Genomic DNA, 13,008 nt, shown 5'->3' with positions numbered 1-13,008 from the left:
CTGCACTCCATCTCTCCCTGTTACAATAAATATCTTGGTTCATTCATCCCTGTTTCCTGGTCTGAGTCTGCTCTTGGGTTCCCCTGTGCTGCTCCGCCTAACAGGTATTGTATGTACGATGCAACTTCCCTGGGAATTCTTCAAAGCCATTAATAAATTAAAGCTTGCATCAGAATTAAAGTCAGTGAGAGATCACCAATCTCTTGTCTTAAAGAGGCAATCAGCAGTTGGAACAAGGAAAAAAGCCTGTTGATGGCGCTGTGACAAACAAAGATATCAATCTGTGTGGGAGTTTGGAGGAAGCCTTAATTATATTTTCTGCATGGAACAGCTAGTAAGCCTATAGGTATTTACTTAAAAAACAGTTGAAAGCATGTCCTCAGTAAACAAGTCTTTGAGGACCAGATTGTGCAAAACCCTATTCCAGTTATAATGTATATCTCTGGGGATGCGCGTGTGAGGTAATTGTTCACTGGCTGAGAAGAAACAACATTAATGCCATGAACGTGGTTGTGGTAACTAGGGAACACTTAACTTTCGACTTGCTAACTGGGGGTAGTTCTACACATGCCTGGTTCAACCAATTAGCAAGTCGGACATTTCTGAATTTCATAGTTCCGACTAGCATGTGAACGTGGCATTAGGCTACTATAAGCAACTGGGAAAAATGGTATTGAATTGGTCGTCCAACTCAGATTTCCAAGTCGGCAATTCAGGCATCTTTCTAGAGCTGCGACTTTTCAACCTGAGAATCACTGACGTCATGATTTGACATCTTTTTTCTAGAGTTCCCAGTTGTCTTGAATGCACGATAATTGTTGTACTAATGCCACTTTCAAAACAACTGAGAACTTGGAAACCTACAAGGTCAAATTATCACTTCAGTGATCTTCATGTCGGAAAGTTTGAGTTGGATGACCGTTCAAATCTTTTTTTTTCTTTTCTTTTTTCTTCTTCTCCCATTTGGAGCTAATTTATTTTCCAGAGATCCCAGCTGTTTTGAATGCACTGAAGTCAGAGATTTCCGAGTTCCCAGTTGGTTTGAACACTGCATATCTTCCAAAGTGAAGATGCTCGCAGACAAAACATTTTTTTATTAACTTGAATCGCTATGCAGTCGATACTTTAAAAATGTACATTCTTAAACCCTTACCATGTGCCTTTGTTTAAAACGTTAATAAAAAACAACCACTGACTTTCCTCATTGCTGCATGTGCCAATTAAATCTCAACAAGGAAACAGTCAGTGGTTGTAGACCTATTTTGATTAACATTTTATTGAAAGGTATAGATTTCAGCAAATAAAGGCATGCAACAACAGAGGATAAACATAGGTACAATGTAAAGGGTTTAATAATTTACATTTTGAAGTATAGACTGCTGTCACATCCTGACCATAGTAAGTTGTTATTTTCTATGGTAGAGTAGGTCAGGGCGTGACAGGGGGTGTTTGTCTGTTTTTATATTTCTATGTTTAGTTTCTAGTTTTGTATTTCTAGGTTAGTTTTTGTTTGGCATGACCTCCAATTAGAGGCAGCCGGTTGTCATTGTCTCTAATTAGAGGCCATATTTAGGTTGATGTTTGTCCTACTGGTGTTTTGTGGGTGATTATTTTGTGAGTAGTGTATGCCTGCTCTGCGTCACGGCTTTCTTGTTTTTGTATTTCAAGTTTATGGTTTATTGCATTAGTTTCACGCCTGAATAAAAGATGTGGAACTACGATCACGCTGCGTATTGGTCCAATCCTTCTGAAAGCCCTGACAGAATCACCCACCAACCAAGGGCCAAGCACCGTGGTATGGAGCAGCGGGAGTCGTGGACGTGGGAGGAAATCCTGGATGGCAAAGGACCCTGGAGGCAGGCTGGGGAGTATCGCCGTCCGAAGGAGGAGATCGAGGCAGCAAGAGTGGAGCGGCAATACTATGAGGCGCGATATCCACCAAGAGGCAAGGACGAGAGTCAGCACCAAAACATTTTTTGGGGGTGCAGGCGGGCAGATTGGCTAAGGCGATTTTAAGACCTGAGCTAACTCCCCGTGCTTACCGTGGGGAGCGAGTGACCGAGAAAGCACCTTGTTATGCGGTGGTGCGCACTGTGTCGCCAGTGCGCACTCACAGCCCGGTGCGCTCGGTGCAAGCTCCTCACCGTTGCCGTGCTAGAGTTGGCCGCCAGCCAGGTAGAAGTGCGCCGGTTCAGCGTATCTGGTCTCCAGTGCGTCTCTTCGGTCCAGGTTATCCTGCGCCTGCTCTACGCACGGTACCCCCTTTCACCAGCACAGCCCAGTTCGTCCTGTGCCGGCGCTCCGCCCTTGCTTGGCGCAAATCACCATTCAGTCAGGACGGGGTGTGCCAGCTCTAAGCTCCAGACCTCCGGTGCGCCTCCGGAGCCCAGTACGTCCTGTGCCTCCTCCTCGCACTCGCCCTGAGGTGCGTGTTACTAGTCTGGCGCCTCCTATGCCAGCTCCACGCATCAGGCCTTCAGTGCGCCTGCCCAGTCCGGGGTGTCCTGTTCCTGCTCCCCGCACTAGCCCTGAGGTGCGTGTTACTAGTCTGTGCCTCCTATGCCAGTCCCACGCATCAGGCCTCCAGTGCGCCTGCCCAGTCCGGGGTGTCCTGTTCCTGCTCCTTGCACTAGCCCTGAGGTGCGTGTTACTAGTCTGGCGCCTCCTATGCCAGTCCCACGTATCAGGCCTTCAGTGTGCCTGCCCAGTCTGGGGTGTCCTGTTCCTGCTCCCCGCACTCGCCCTGAGGTGCGTGTTACCATTCCAGCGACGCTCCTCAGCCCGGAGCCTCCAGCGACTCTCCTCAGCCTGGAGCCTCCAGCGACGCTCCTCAGCCCGGAGCCTCCAGCGACGCTCCTCAGCCCGGAGCCTCCAGCGACGCTCCTCAGCCCAGAGCCTTCAACGGCGGTCTGCAGCCCAGAGTCTTCAGCGGCGGCCTTTAGCCCAGAGTCTTCAACGGCGGTTGGCGGTCCGAAGCCTCCGACGATGATCCATGGTCTGGTTCCTCCGGACATACAGAAGCAGGGGGATCAGCGGGCGGTGGGGGTACTATGCCCAGAACCAGAGCCGCCGCCATAGACATTAGTCACCCACCCTACCCTCCCTTTGTGTTGTGTCTTTTTTTTGGGGGGAGGGTTTGTTGTTTAGGTTTTTTGTTTTTGTTTTGTAGGTGCGGTCGGAGTCCGCACCTTTGGGGGGGGGGGGTACTGTCACATCCTGACCATAGTAAGTTGTTATTTTCTATGGTAGAGTAGGTCAGGGCGTGACAGGGGGTGTTTGTCCATTTTTGTATTTCTATGTTTAGTTTCTAGTTTTGTATTTCTAGGTTAGTTTTTGTTTGGCATGACCTCCAATTAGAGGCAGCCGGTTGTCGTTGTCTCTAATTGGAGGCCATATTTAAGTTGATGTTTGTCCCACTGGTGTTTTGTGGGTGATTATTTTGTGATTAGTGTATGCCTGCTCTGCGTCACGGCTTTCTTGTTTTTGTATTTGAAGTTTATGGTTTATTGCATTAGTTTCACGACTGAATAAAAGATGTGGAACTACGATCACACAGCGTATTGGTCCGATCCTTCCGAAAGCCCTGACAACTGCATAGCGAGCAACTCAGAGGAGTCAGAGGTTCATTTAAAAAAAACTCTAAGGAAAGTGGCTGGGGTTGCAGGTTCCTTCAGCTTTCTTGCCAACATCAAATACCTGGAGGGTTACCCAGAGGAGGCCGTGGCTAATTTGTTAAAGGCTGAGGAGCTCACAAGAGAGCAGTATGGAGAGAACTGTGAGAAACATCTGTGTCTTCTATGGAGACCTCACCTGGTTATATTACCATGTGGGTGATTACATCAAGTGCCAGAGCTACTTAGAGAAGTGAAGATCAAGGAGAAGTTTCCAACTGGTTCCACATCTGTCTTGTACCCTGAGGTCTATCGGGGAGAAAGGCTGGACCTACCTCAAGTTCTCCTATGACAAAGCTGTAGTGTGCTTCAAGAAAGCTCTGGAACTGGAGCCTGAGGAGAGTGAGTAAAATGCAGGCTATGCAGAACAAGAGCTCTCTAATTTTGACTTGCCAGCTATCAAACAGCTGAGACGCGCCATAAATATCAACCCAGAAGTCGCAGTCCTGATGGTCCTACTGGGCCTGAAACCGGCTGTCTATAAAATATTTGGCGAGACAGAGGAGCTAGTGGAGAAAGCTCTGGAGATGTCCCAAGACTGCATGCATGTGACACGATATGTAGGGAAGTTTCTCCGACCAACAGGAGCACGGTGGCAAGTCCATTGATCTGTTGAATAGAGCACTAAAGCGTACAAGCTAGTCTGCCATAATACATCATCAATTGGCTTTCTGCTACAAGAGGAAAAATGGCACTGCACTACGGAGAGGATAAAGACTCCGCCAAGGCAGAGGAACTGTTCAAAAAAGTCTTAGACAAGACTGACATTCTGCAAGTGGTCAGCCTATGCTACGGCCAGTTCCACCAGTATCACAACAAATGTGAACCTCTGGCCATCAAGCACTACAAAGAAGGTTTGGAGCTGCAGAAGGACACTGCTGAAGAGAATAGATGTATCCAGAAACTGAAGATGATCGCAGAGAAGCGTTTCTCCGAAGACCCCACAGATGAAAAGGCCTGTGGTATTCTGGGGGTTGTGTATAAAATAACAGGGGGAGAAACAGCAGGCCATAGAGTGGTATGATATGGCTGTGGTGTATGATATGGAGAATGACAAATACCTCTCTGTGCACTGTGAACTTCGTCTCTCACTGCAGTAATAATATACCAGAGTAAAACATTCATTTACAAAGTGATCTAGTAATAAATCCTGCAAGGGTGCATGCATCAACTTTATTAGACATAGTTTAGATTCTCTCTGAGTGGAGAATGATGTGTTTTATAATAGCTTTAAAAAATATATTTTAGCCAATGTATTTATTGAAAAGGAAAAGGCGCAACACTTGCACACCATAACAAAATATTTATTTTATTAAGCAAGGTTCAAAAATAAAAGTATAGTTGCTAAAATATACTTAAGTATCAAAAGTGAAAGTATAAATAATTAAAAATTCCTTATATTAACAATTTTCTTGTTTTTTAACATTTACGGATAGCCAGGGTCACAATCCAGCACTCAGACATAATTTACAAACAAAGCATTTGTGTTTAGTGAGTCCGCCGGATCAGAGGCAGTAGGGATGACCAGGGACGTTCTCTTGATAAGTGTGCAAATTGGACCATTTTCTGTCCTGCTAAACATTCAAAATGTAACAAGTACTTTTGGGTGTCAGGGAAAATGTACTGAGTATAAAGTACATCATTTTATTTAGGAAAGTAGTGAAGAAAAAGTAAAAGTAGTCAAAAATATAAATAGTAAAGTACAGATACCCCCAAAAAACGACTAAGGACAACTTTAAAGTATTTTTTACTGTAATACTTTACACCACTGACAATTGGGGAGAAAACTCTTCAGCTGGAGGTGCTAATGAGAGAGTATGTGGTAGACTTCACATGTTGGTCCTCAGGGTGAGGGGTACTGTGGACTATGTCTCCACCTAGTGGTAAAATACAGAAATGGAACCAGTAAAACAATTGGGAAGACAGTATATTTCAACCTGCAGGGTTTATAATTGATGTAAAACCATTACTATAGAATACATGTTGAATGTTAGGTATTTGGAAAAAAACAAGGCTAAGCAAACTAAGGGTATCAAAGGGCCCCTTCTCTTTGTTAGGCCAGTGACAACCAAAGGCCGAATCGTTAATATTTTAGCATTTACAATTCTTTTTATTTTAGTCATATAGCAGACGCTTTTATCCAGAACGACTTACAGTTAGTGCATCCATCCTAAGATAGCAAAGTGGGACAACCACATATCACAGGCATAGAAAGAACATTTTTACTCAATGTAGCTATCAGTAGAGTCAGAACTAGAAGGGTGCAAGTTAAAGTGCTGGTTAAGTGTTTTTTGTTGTTGTTGGGGGGGGGGATTATTTAAAATACTGTTTGAAGAGGTAGGGTTTCACATGTTTTCAGAAGATCGGCAGGACTCTGCTGTCCTATCATCAGGGGGGAGCTAGTTCCACCTTTTGGGGTGCCTGGACATAGAAGATCTGGACTGGGCTGAGCGGGAGCTGCCTACGGGAGGGCCATGAGATCTGAGGTGGCAGAACGGAGTGCTCGGGTTGGGGTGTAGGGTTTGAACATAGCCTGAAGCTAGGGAGGGGCAGTTCCTCTTGCTGTTCTGTACCATGGTGTTGTAGTGGATGGGAGCTTCAACTGGAAGCCAGTGGAGTGTGAAGAGGAGCAGGGTCACATGAGAGAACTTGGGAAGGTTGAAAAAAAGGCAGGCTGATGCATTCTGTATAAGTTGCAGGAGTTTGATGGCACAAGCAGGGAGCCCAGCCAAAAGCGAGATGCAGTAGTCCAGACTGGAGATGACAAGTGCCTGGATTAGGACCTGCGCCACTTCCTGTGTGAGGTAGGGTTGTACTCTACATACACTACCAGTCAAAAGTTTTAGAACACCTACTCATTCAAGGGTTTTTCTTTATTTGAACTTTTTTCTACATTGTAGAATAATAGTGAAGACATCAACTATGAAATAACACATATGGAATCATGTAGTAAGCAAAATATATATTTTATATTTGAGATTCTTGAAACAGCCACCCTTTGCCTTGATGACAGCTTTGCACACTCTTGGCGTTCTCTCAACCAGCTTCACCTGGAATGCTTTTTCAACAGTCTTGAAGGAGTTACCACATATGCAGAGCACTTGTTGGCTGCTTTTCCTTCACTCTGCGGTCCGACTCATCCCAAACCATCTCAATTTGGTTGAGGACGAGGGATTGTGGAGGCCAGGTCATCTGATGTAGCACTCCATCACTCTCCTTCTTGGTAAAATAGCCCTTACACAACCTGGAGGTAACCTATGCCGCTCTGACATTGCTCATCCATATATTTATATATTCTTATTCCATTCCTTACTTACATTTGTGTGTGTTAGGTATTTGTTGTGGAATTGTTAGATATTACATGTTAGATATTGCTGCACTGTCAGAACTAGAAGCACAAGCATTTCGCTACACTCACACTAACATCTGCTAACCATGTGTATTTGACCAATACAATTTGATTTGATTTGAGTTATGGGGTCATTGTCCTGTTGGGTCATTGTCCTTTTCTCTGTATACATCAATGATGTCGGTCTTGCTGCGGGTGATTCCCTGATCCACCTCTGCGCAGACGACACCATTCTGTATACATCTGGCCCTTCTTTGGACACCGTGTTAACAAGCCTCCAAACGAGCTTCAATGCCATACAACACTCCTTCCTTGGCCTCCAACTGCTCTTAAATGCTAGTCAGACTAAATGCATGCTTTTCAACCGTTCGCTGCCCGTACCAACCCGCCTGACTAGCATCACTACTCTGGACGGTTCTGACTTAGAATATGTGGACAACTACAAATACCCAGGTGTCTGGATAGACTGTAAACTCTCCTTCCAGACTCATATTAATCATCTCCAATCCCAAATTAAATCTAGAATCAGCTTCCTATTTTGCAACAAAGCCTCCTTCACTCACGCCACCAAACATACCCTCGTAAAACTGACTATCCTACCGATCCTCGACTTCGGCGATGTCGTTTACAAAATAGCCTCCAACACTCTACTCAGCAAACTGGATGCAGTCTATCACAGAGCCATCCGTTTTGTCACCAAAGCCCCATATACCACCCACCACTGCGACCTGTATGCTCTCGTCGGCTAGTCCTCGCTACATATTCATCGCCAGACCCACTGGCTCCAGGTCATCTATAAGTCTTTGCTAGGTAAAGCTCCGCCTTATCTCAGCTCACTGGTCACGATAACAACACCCACCTGTAGCACGCGCTGCAGCAGGTATATCTCACTGGTCATCTCCAAAGCCAACACCTCCTTTGGCCAGTTCTCTGCTGCCACTGACTGGAACGAATTGCAAAAATAGCTTATATTTCCCTCACTAACTTTAAACATCAGCTATCTGAGCAGCTAACCAATCACTGCAGCTGTACATAGCCCATCTGTAAATAGCCCACCCAATCTACCTACATCATCCCCATGTTGTTTTTATTTACTTTTCTGCTCTTTTGCACACCCGTATTTCTACTTGCACATCATCATCTGCACATCTATCACTCCAGTGTTCATTTGCTAAATTGTAATTACTTCGCTACTATGGCCTATTTATTGCCTTACCTCCTCATGCCATTTGCACACAGTGTATTTTCATTCGTCTATTGTGTTATTGACTGTACGCTTGTTTATCCCATGTGTAACTCTGTTGTTTGTGTCGCACTGCTTTGCTTTATCTTGGCCAGGTCGCAGTTGTAAATGAGAACTTGTTCTCAACTGGCCTACCTGGTTAAATAAAAGTGAAATTAAAAAATGTGTTATTTCATAGTTTTGATGGCTTCACTATTATTCTACAATGTAGAAAATAGTAAAAATAAAGAAAAACCCTTGAATGAGAAGGTGTTCTAAAACTTTTGACTGGTAGTGTGTTGTCGAGCATGAACCTGCAGGAGCGGGTCACTGCTTTGATGTTTGCAGAGAATGATAGGGTGTTGTCCACGGTCATGCCAAGATTCTTTGCACTCTGGGAGGGCGACACTGTGGAGTTGTTAACCGTGATGGATAGGTCTTTGCGCAGGCAGGCCTTGCCCGGGAGGAAGAGCAGTTCTATTTTGTTGAGGGTGAGCTTGATGTGGTGGGCCGACATCCAAGTTGAGATATCTGCCAGGCATGCAGAGATGCGTGTCGCCACCCGAGTGTCAGAAGGTGGGGGAGGAGAAAAGTTGTGTCATCTGCATAACAATGATAGGAGAGGCCATGTGAGGATATGACCTTGCTTAAATAAAACAAAGCATGTTTAATGGTGAGCGAGCCTTTTCAATTCTGATATTTTTGGGGGATTTCACCTTGTCTCACATTCGTTGAGCAGATGTATTTATGAAGATATCGCAGTTATGATGGTTATGAAAACTTTATGTTTGTGTGGAAATATGGTTTGTGTCATCTGAAGATATAGTTGTGAAATTTAAATATATTGTATTCTATATGTGCTTTTATTTACAATACACAAATGGCTATATTTCCACTACTGTATGATTTAAAAAATAATACTTTTATTTAAAGAAAAATCAACATAAATTCTTAGGTTTCTTCTGGACATTGTAACAGTTTTCAGAGTAAACATTTTAAATTGTGATATATTTCATTTAGCAGAAGCTTCTATCCAAAGTGACTGAGTCATGGGTGGATACATTTTACGTATGGGTGGTCATTGGAATTGAACATACTACCCTGGTGTTACAGGCTAACTCCATTAAACCCTCTGTGGAAAAGGTTCTACATGGAACTGAAAAGGGTTCTAGCTGGAACCCAAAATTGTTATTCAAAAGGTTCTCCTATGGGGACAGCAAAGAACTCTTTTAGGTTCTACACTGAACAAAAATAATAAACGCAACATGCAACAATTTCAAAGATTTTACTGAGTTACAGTTCATATAAGGAAATCAGTCAATTGAAATAAATTCATTAGGCTCTAATCTATGGATGTACCATGACTGGGAATACATATATGCATCTGATACCTTAAAAAAAAGTGAGCATGGATCAGAAAACCCGTCATTGTCTTGTGTGACCACCATTTCCGTCACATCCCCTTCGCATGGACTTGATCAGGCTGTTAATTGTGGCCTTTTGGAATGTTGTCCCACTCTTCTTCATTGGCTGTGCGAAGTTGGTGATATTTATTTATTTTAATTTATTTAACCTTTATTTAACTATTGTTGGTAACTGGAACACGCTGTCATACACGTCGATCCAGAGGATCCCAAACATGCTCAATGTGTGACATTTCTGTTCAGTATACAGGCCATGGAAGAACTGGGGACATTTTCAGCTTACAGAAATTGTGCACAGATCCTTGCGACATGGGGCTGTGCATTATCATGCTGAAACATGAGGTGATGGGGGAGGATGAATGGCTTGACAATGGGCCTCAGGATCCTAAGTCGGTTACGATGCTGAACTGCAGTCAGGTCAAGACCCTGGTAAGGACAACAACCACAGAGATGAGCTTCCCTGAGACGGTTTCTGACAGTTTGTGCAGAAATTCTTCGGTTGTGCAAACTCACAGATTCATCAGCTGTCCGGGTGGCTGGTGTCAGACGATCTCGCATGTGAAGAAGCTGTATGTGGAGGTCCTGGGCTGGCGTGGTTACACGTGGTCTGCGGTTGTGAGGCTGGTTGGATGTACTGCCAAATTCTCTAAAACGACATTGGAGGTGGCTTATGGTAGTGAAATGAAAATTCTATTCTCTAGCAAAAGCTCTGGTGGACATTCCTGCAGTCAGTATGCCAATTGCACACTCCCTCAAAACTTGAGACATCTGTGGCATTGTGACAAAACTGCACATTTTATAGTGGACTTTTATTGTCTGCAACACAAGGTGCACCTATGTAAGGATCACACTGTTCAGTCAGCCTCTTGAGGGGTTGGATTAAATGTGGAAGACACTTTTCAGTTGAATACATTCAGTTGTACAACTAACTAGGTATCCCCCTTTCCCTTTCCTGATATGCCTCACCTGTCAAATTGATGGATTATGTTGGCAAAGGAGAAATGCTTACTAACAGGGATGTAAATTTGAGAGGAATAAGCTTTTTTTGTGTGTATGGAACATGGGACCAACACTTTACATGTTGTGTTTATATATTTTTTTCAGTATAGATAACACCTTTTTTCTAAGTGGATCCAATGTGTATTATTATGTCATATTGCTGAGATGGCCTATAGCTTTTACGTTAAGCTCAGAAAGGTCAGACAAGGGTTGTTCTAATATAGAACAAGATAATTGTCCTCCTAGCCCTCTGGTGTAACTACAAAGTAACAAGTGGCAATGTAATAATACATTTTGTATATCTTTACAAAACTATACATTTGGTGTACACATATAAAGCAAATCATCCTGTCTTTTAATGTCATCAATTATTGTATAGGAAATTGGTACGAAAATGCATATACCTTTATAAATGAATAATGACGAATTCATTATTAACTTCTACGTTCCCGTCTGAAGGAAGTTTCCATTATCATTCATTTCAATAGATCATAGTCGTTCACAAAGGAGTGAAAGACTATGACTGCCCTCCCATGTCAATATAAAGTATTAACGAAACAACTGGGAAGACTGTTGTCTTCAGAAATAATCTATTTCAAACACCCTGTCTGAATCTTCAGATATTGAAATTGATCAACTTCTTCCGTTACATTTGGATTGACAGACATGGAAACCCTGAAAGAGAAAGGCACATAAAATGAGCAATAATATCACAGCTTTGATAGAGAGATCATCAGGGAAATTCCATAATTCAGCTGAAGCTGTTCTGGTTCCGGCAGAATTCTTTCTGAACTATCACGCTAGATTATGTGTACCAATTGACCATCGTTTCTTATAATCTTCAATATACTTTGGTATTCCAACAAAACAAATGCAAAACTACGCAAAAGCGTCCAATGTTAAGAATTTGCTGTGTTGATTGAAGGGTTCACATCTTTACTTGAGGCTATGTAGAAGTCTGATCGGCTGCCTTGGCAAGGATCCTGTTTGGGGTCTGTGTCTTTATTGTTTTTTCTGTGCTTTTGGGTCCTGCGACAGTGGCGTATTCCAGTCACTGTGCTGATGACCAGGGAGCTGGAGATGAGGGCAAAGCCACTGAGGAAGAAGGTGGCCGTGTAGGTGCCTGTGGTGTCAACTAGCCAGCCTGCGGAGGGAGGAGATATGAACATTCACTTAGGCTTTAACTTGATGGATGGAAGACTTGCTGACTATAATGTATGTATTAATAAATACAAAATAAATCATTTTTAAATCAGTAAAAGTACACTGGTGGGTAATTTAACAAGCTATTGGTGCACTTAATGCAACATTTTTGCATCCATGACAATTTTTTTTTTTTTTAAGTATAGTGAACATCTAACATCCATGGTGTACTCTTCGGGACGGTTTCCCGGAATGGTTTCGTCTGTTCCCGGGAAACCAGCCCTTCATGACAAAATATTTCTTTAATAACTCAACAACTACTATCATTTCCGAATCAGGACTGAATAAGCGGGTCACTTAAGAATGACATAAGGTATACTATAAGTGAGATTGTTTGCTGTTGCCTTATCTCAAAGAGACCAGCAGGCTTTCTCTACCTGATGAGAGGGAGTATATGAGAGGTCTAGAAAGAAGCCCACTGGGCACACAATGGTTGAATCAACTTTGTGTCCACGTGGAATAGATGTTGAATTGACATCTGTACCCAGTGGGAGGTAAATGTCTGCTCATTGTTTGCTGCTCGCAAATGTGGTATTTGGCAAAGCTTTTAGTGAAGCAATAACAATGGCCAAAACATGGCTTTTTTACCACTAAAAGCTTTCATAAAGACCACATTTGCGATCAGCAAACAACGCGTGGACATTTCCTCCCATATCTTTTGTTCACCTCCTGTGCTATGATCGGTTAGTACTTAATCCCTTTCCTTTCAACACAAGGACACTCACCTCCTATTGGAGGGCTGAGCAGGTAAGGAATGGCATGTAGGAAGTACACAATCCCCAGAGCGGAGGAGAGGTTAGTTGTCCCCACAATGTCTGAGGTCACCACAGGTATGAGGGCCACGTAGGCGCCATCGAAGTACCCATAAAGCACAGAGAAAGGCACCAGCAGGGCGAACGTCCGCAGGAGAGGGATGAAGAGGCAACAAAGTCCCTCCATGCCCACTGCTATCATGTAGCACACATTACGATACTTCTTCAGGCACCTGGGGGGAAGAAGAATAGGGCATACAATCAGTCTAAAAACACATCCTACTGGGCACAATGGTTGAATCAACGTTGTTTCCACGTCATTTCAATGAAATTGCATTGAACCAACGTGCACTAGACGTTGACTTGACGTCTGTGCCCAGTGGGATAT

At 43.5% G+C, this 13,008-nt stretch overlaps 1 protein-coding gene and 1 pseudogene across 2 annotated transcripts in view; one reads left to right on the top strand and one right to left on the bottom strand.

The window, feature by feature from the left end:
• The first annotated feature begins 432 nt into the window (after window positions 1-432).
• LOC123731414 (antiviral innate immune response effector IFIT1-like) lies at window positions 433-4,385 on the top strand (annotated as a pseudogene).
• A 5,125-nt stretch (window positions 4,386-9,510) lies between these two features.
• The window catches only part of LOC106589385 (monocarboxylate transporter 12-B), a 30,662-nt gene continuing 27,164 nt past the window's right edge, over window positions 9,511-13,008 (bottom strand). For both annotated transcript variants that reach the window (XM_014179289.3, XM_014179285.3), the window contains exons 5-6: window positions 12,594-12,853; window positions 9,511-11,809 (exon numbers count right to left, since the gene is read on the bottom strand). In XM_014179289.3, coding sequence (XP_014034764.1) covers window positions 11,565-11,809; window positions 12,594-12,853 — 505 coding nt within the window. In that variant the 3' untranslated portion in view covers window positions 9,511-11,564. The remainder of the gene's footprint in view (window positions 11,810-12,593; window positions 12,854-13,008) is intronic.

This window comes from Salmo salar, chromosome 28, assembly GCF_965601325.2.
Source record: "Salmo salar chromosome 28, fSalSal1, whole genome shotgun sequence".
Taxonomy (NCBI): Eukaryota; Metazoa; Chordata; class Actinopteri; order Salmoniformes; family Salmonidae; genus Salmo; species Salmo salar.
The sequence above is the reverse complement of the archived record's forward strand: the minus strand, read 5'-3'. Positions and strand labels throughout refer to the sequence as shown.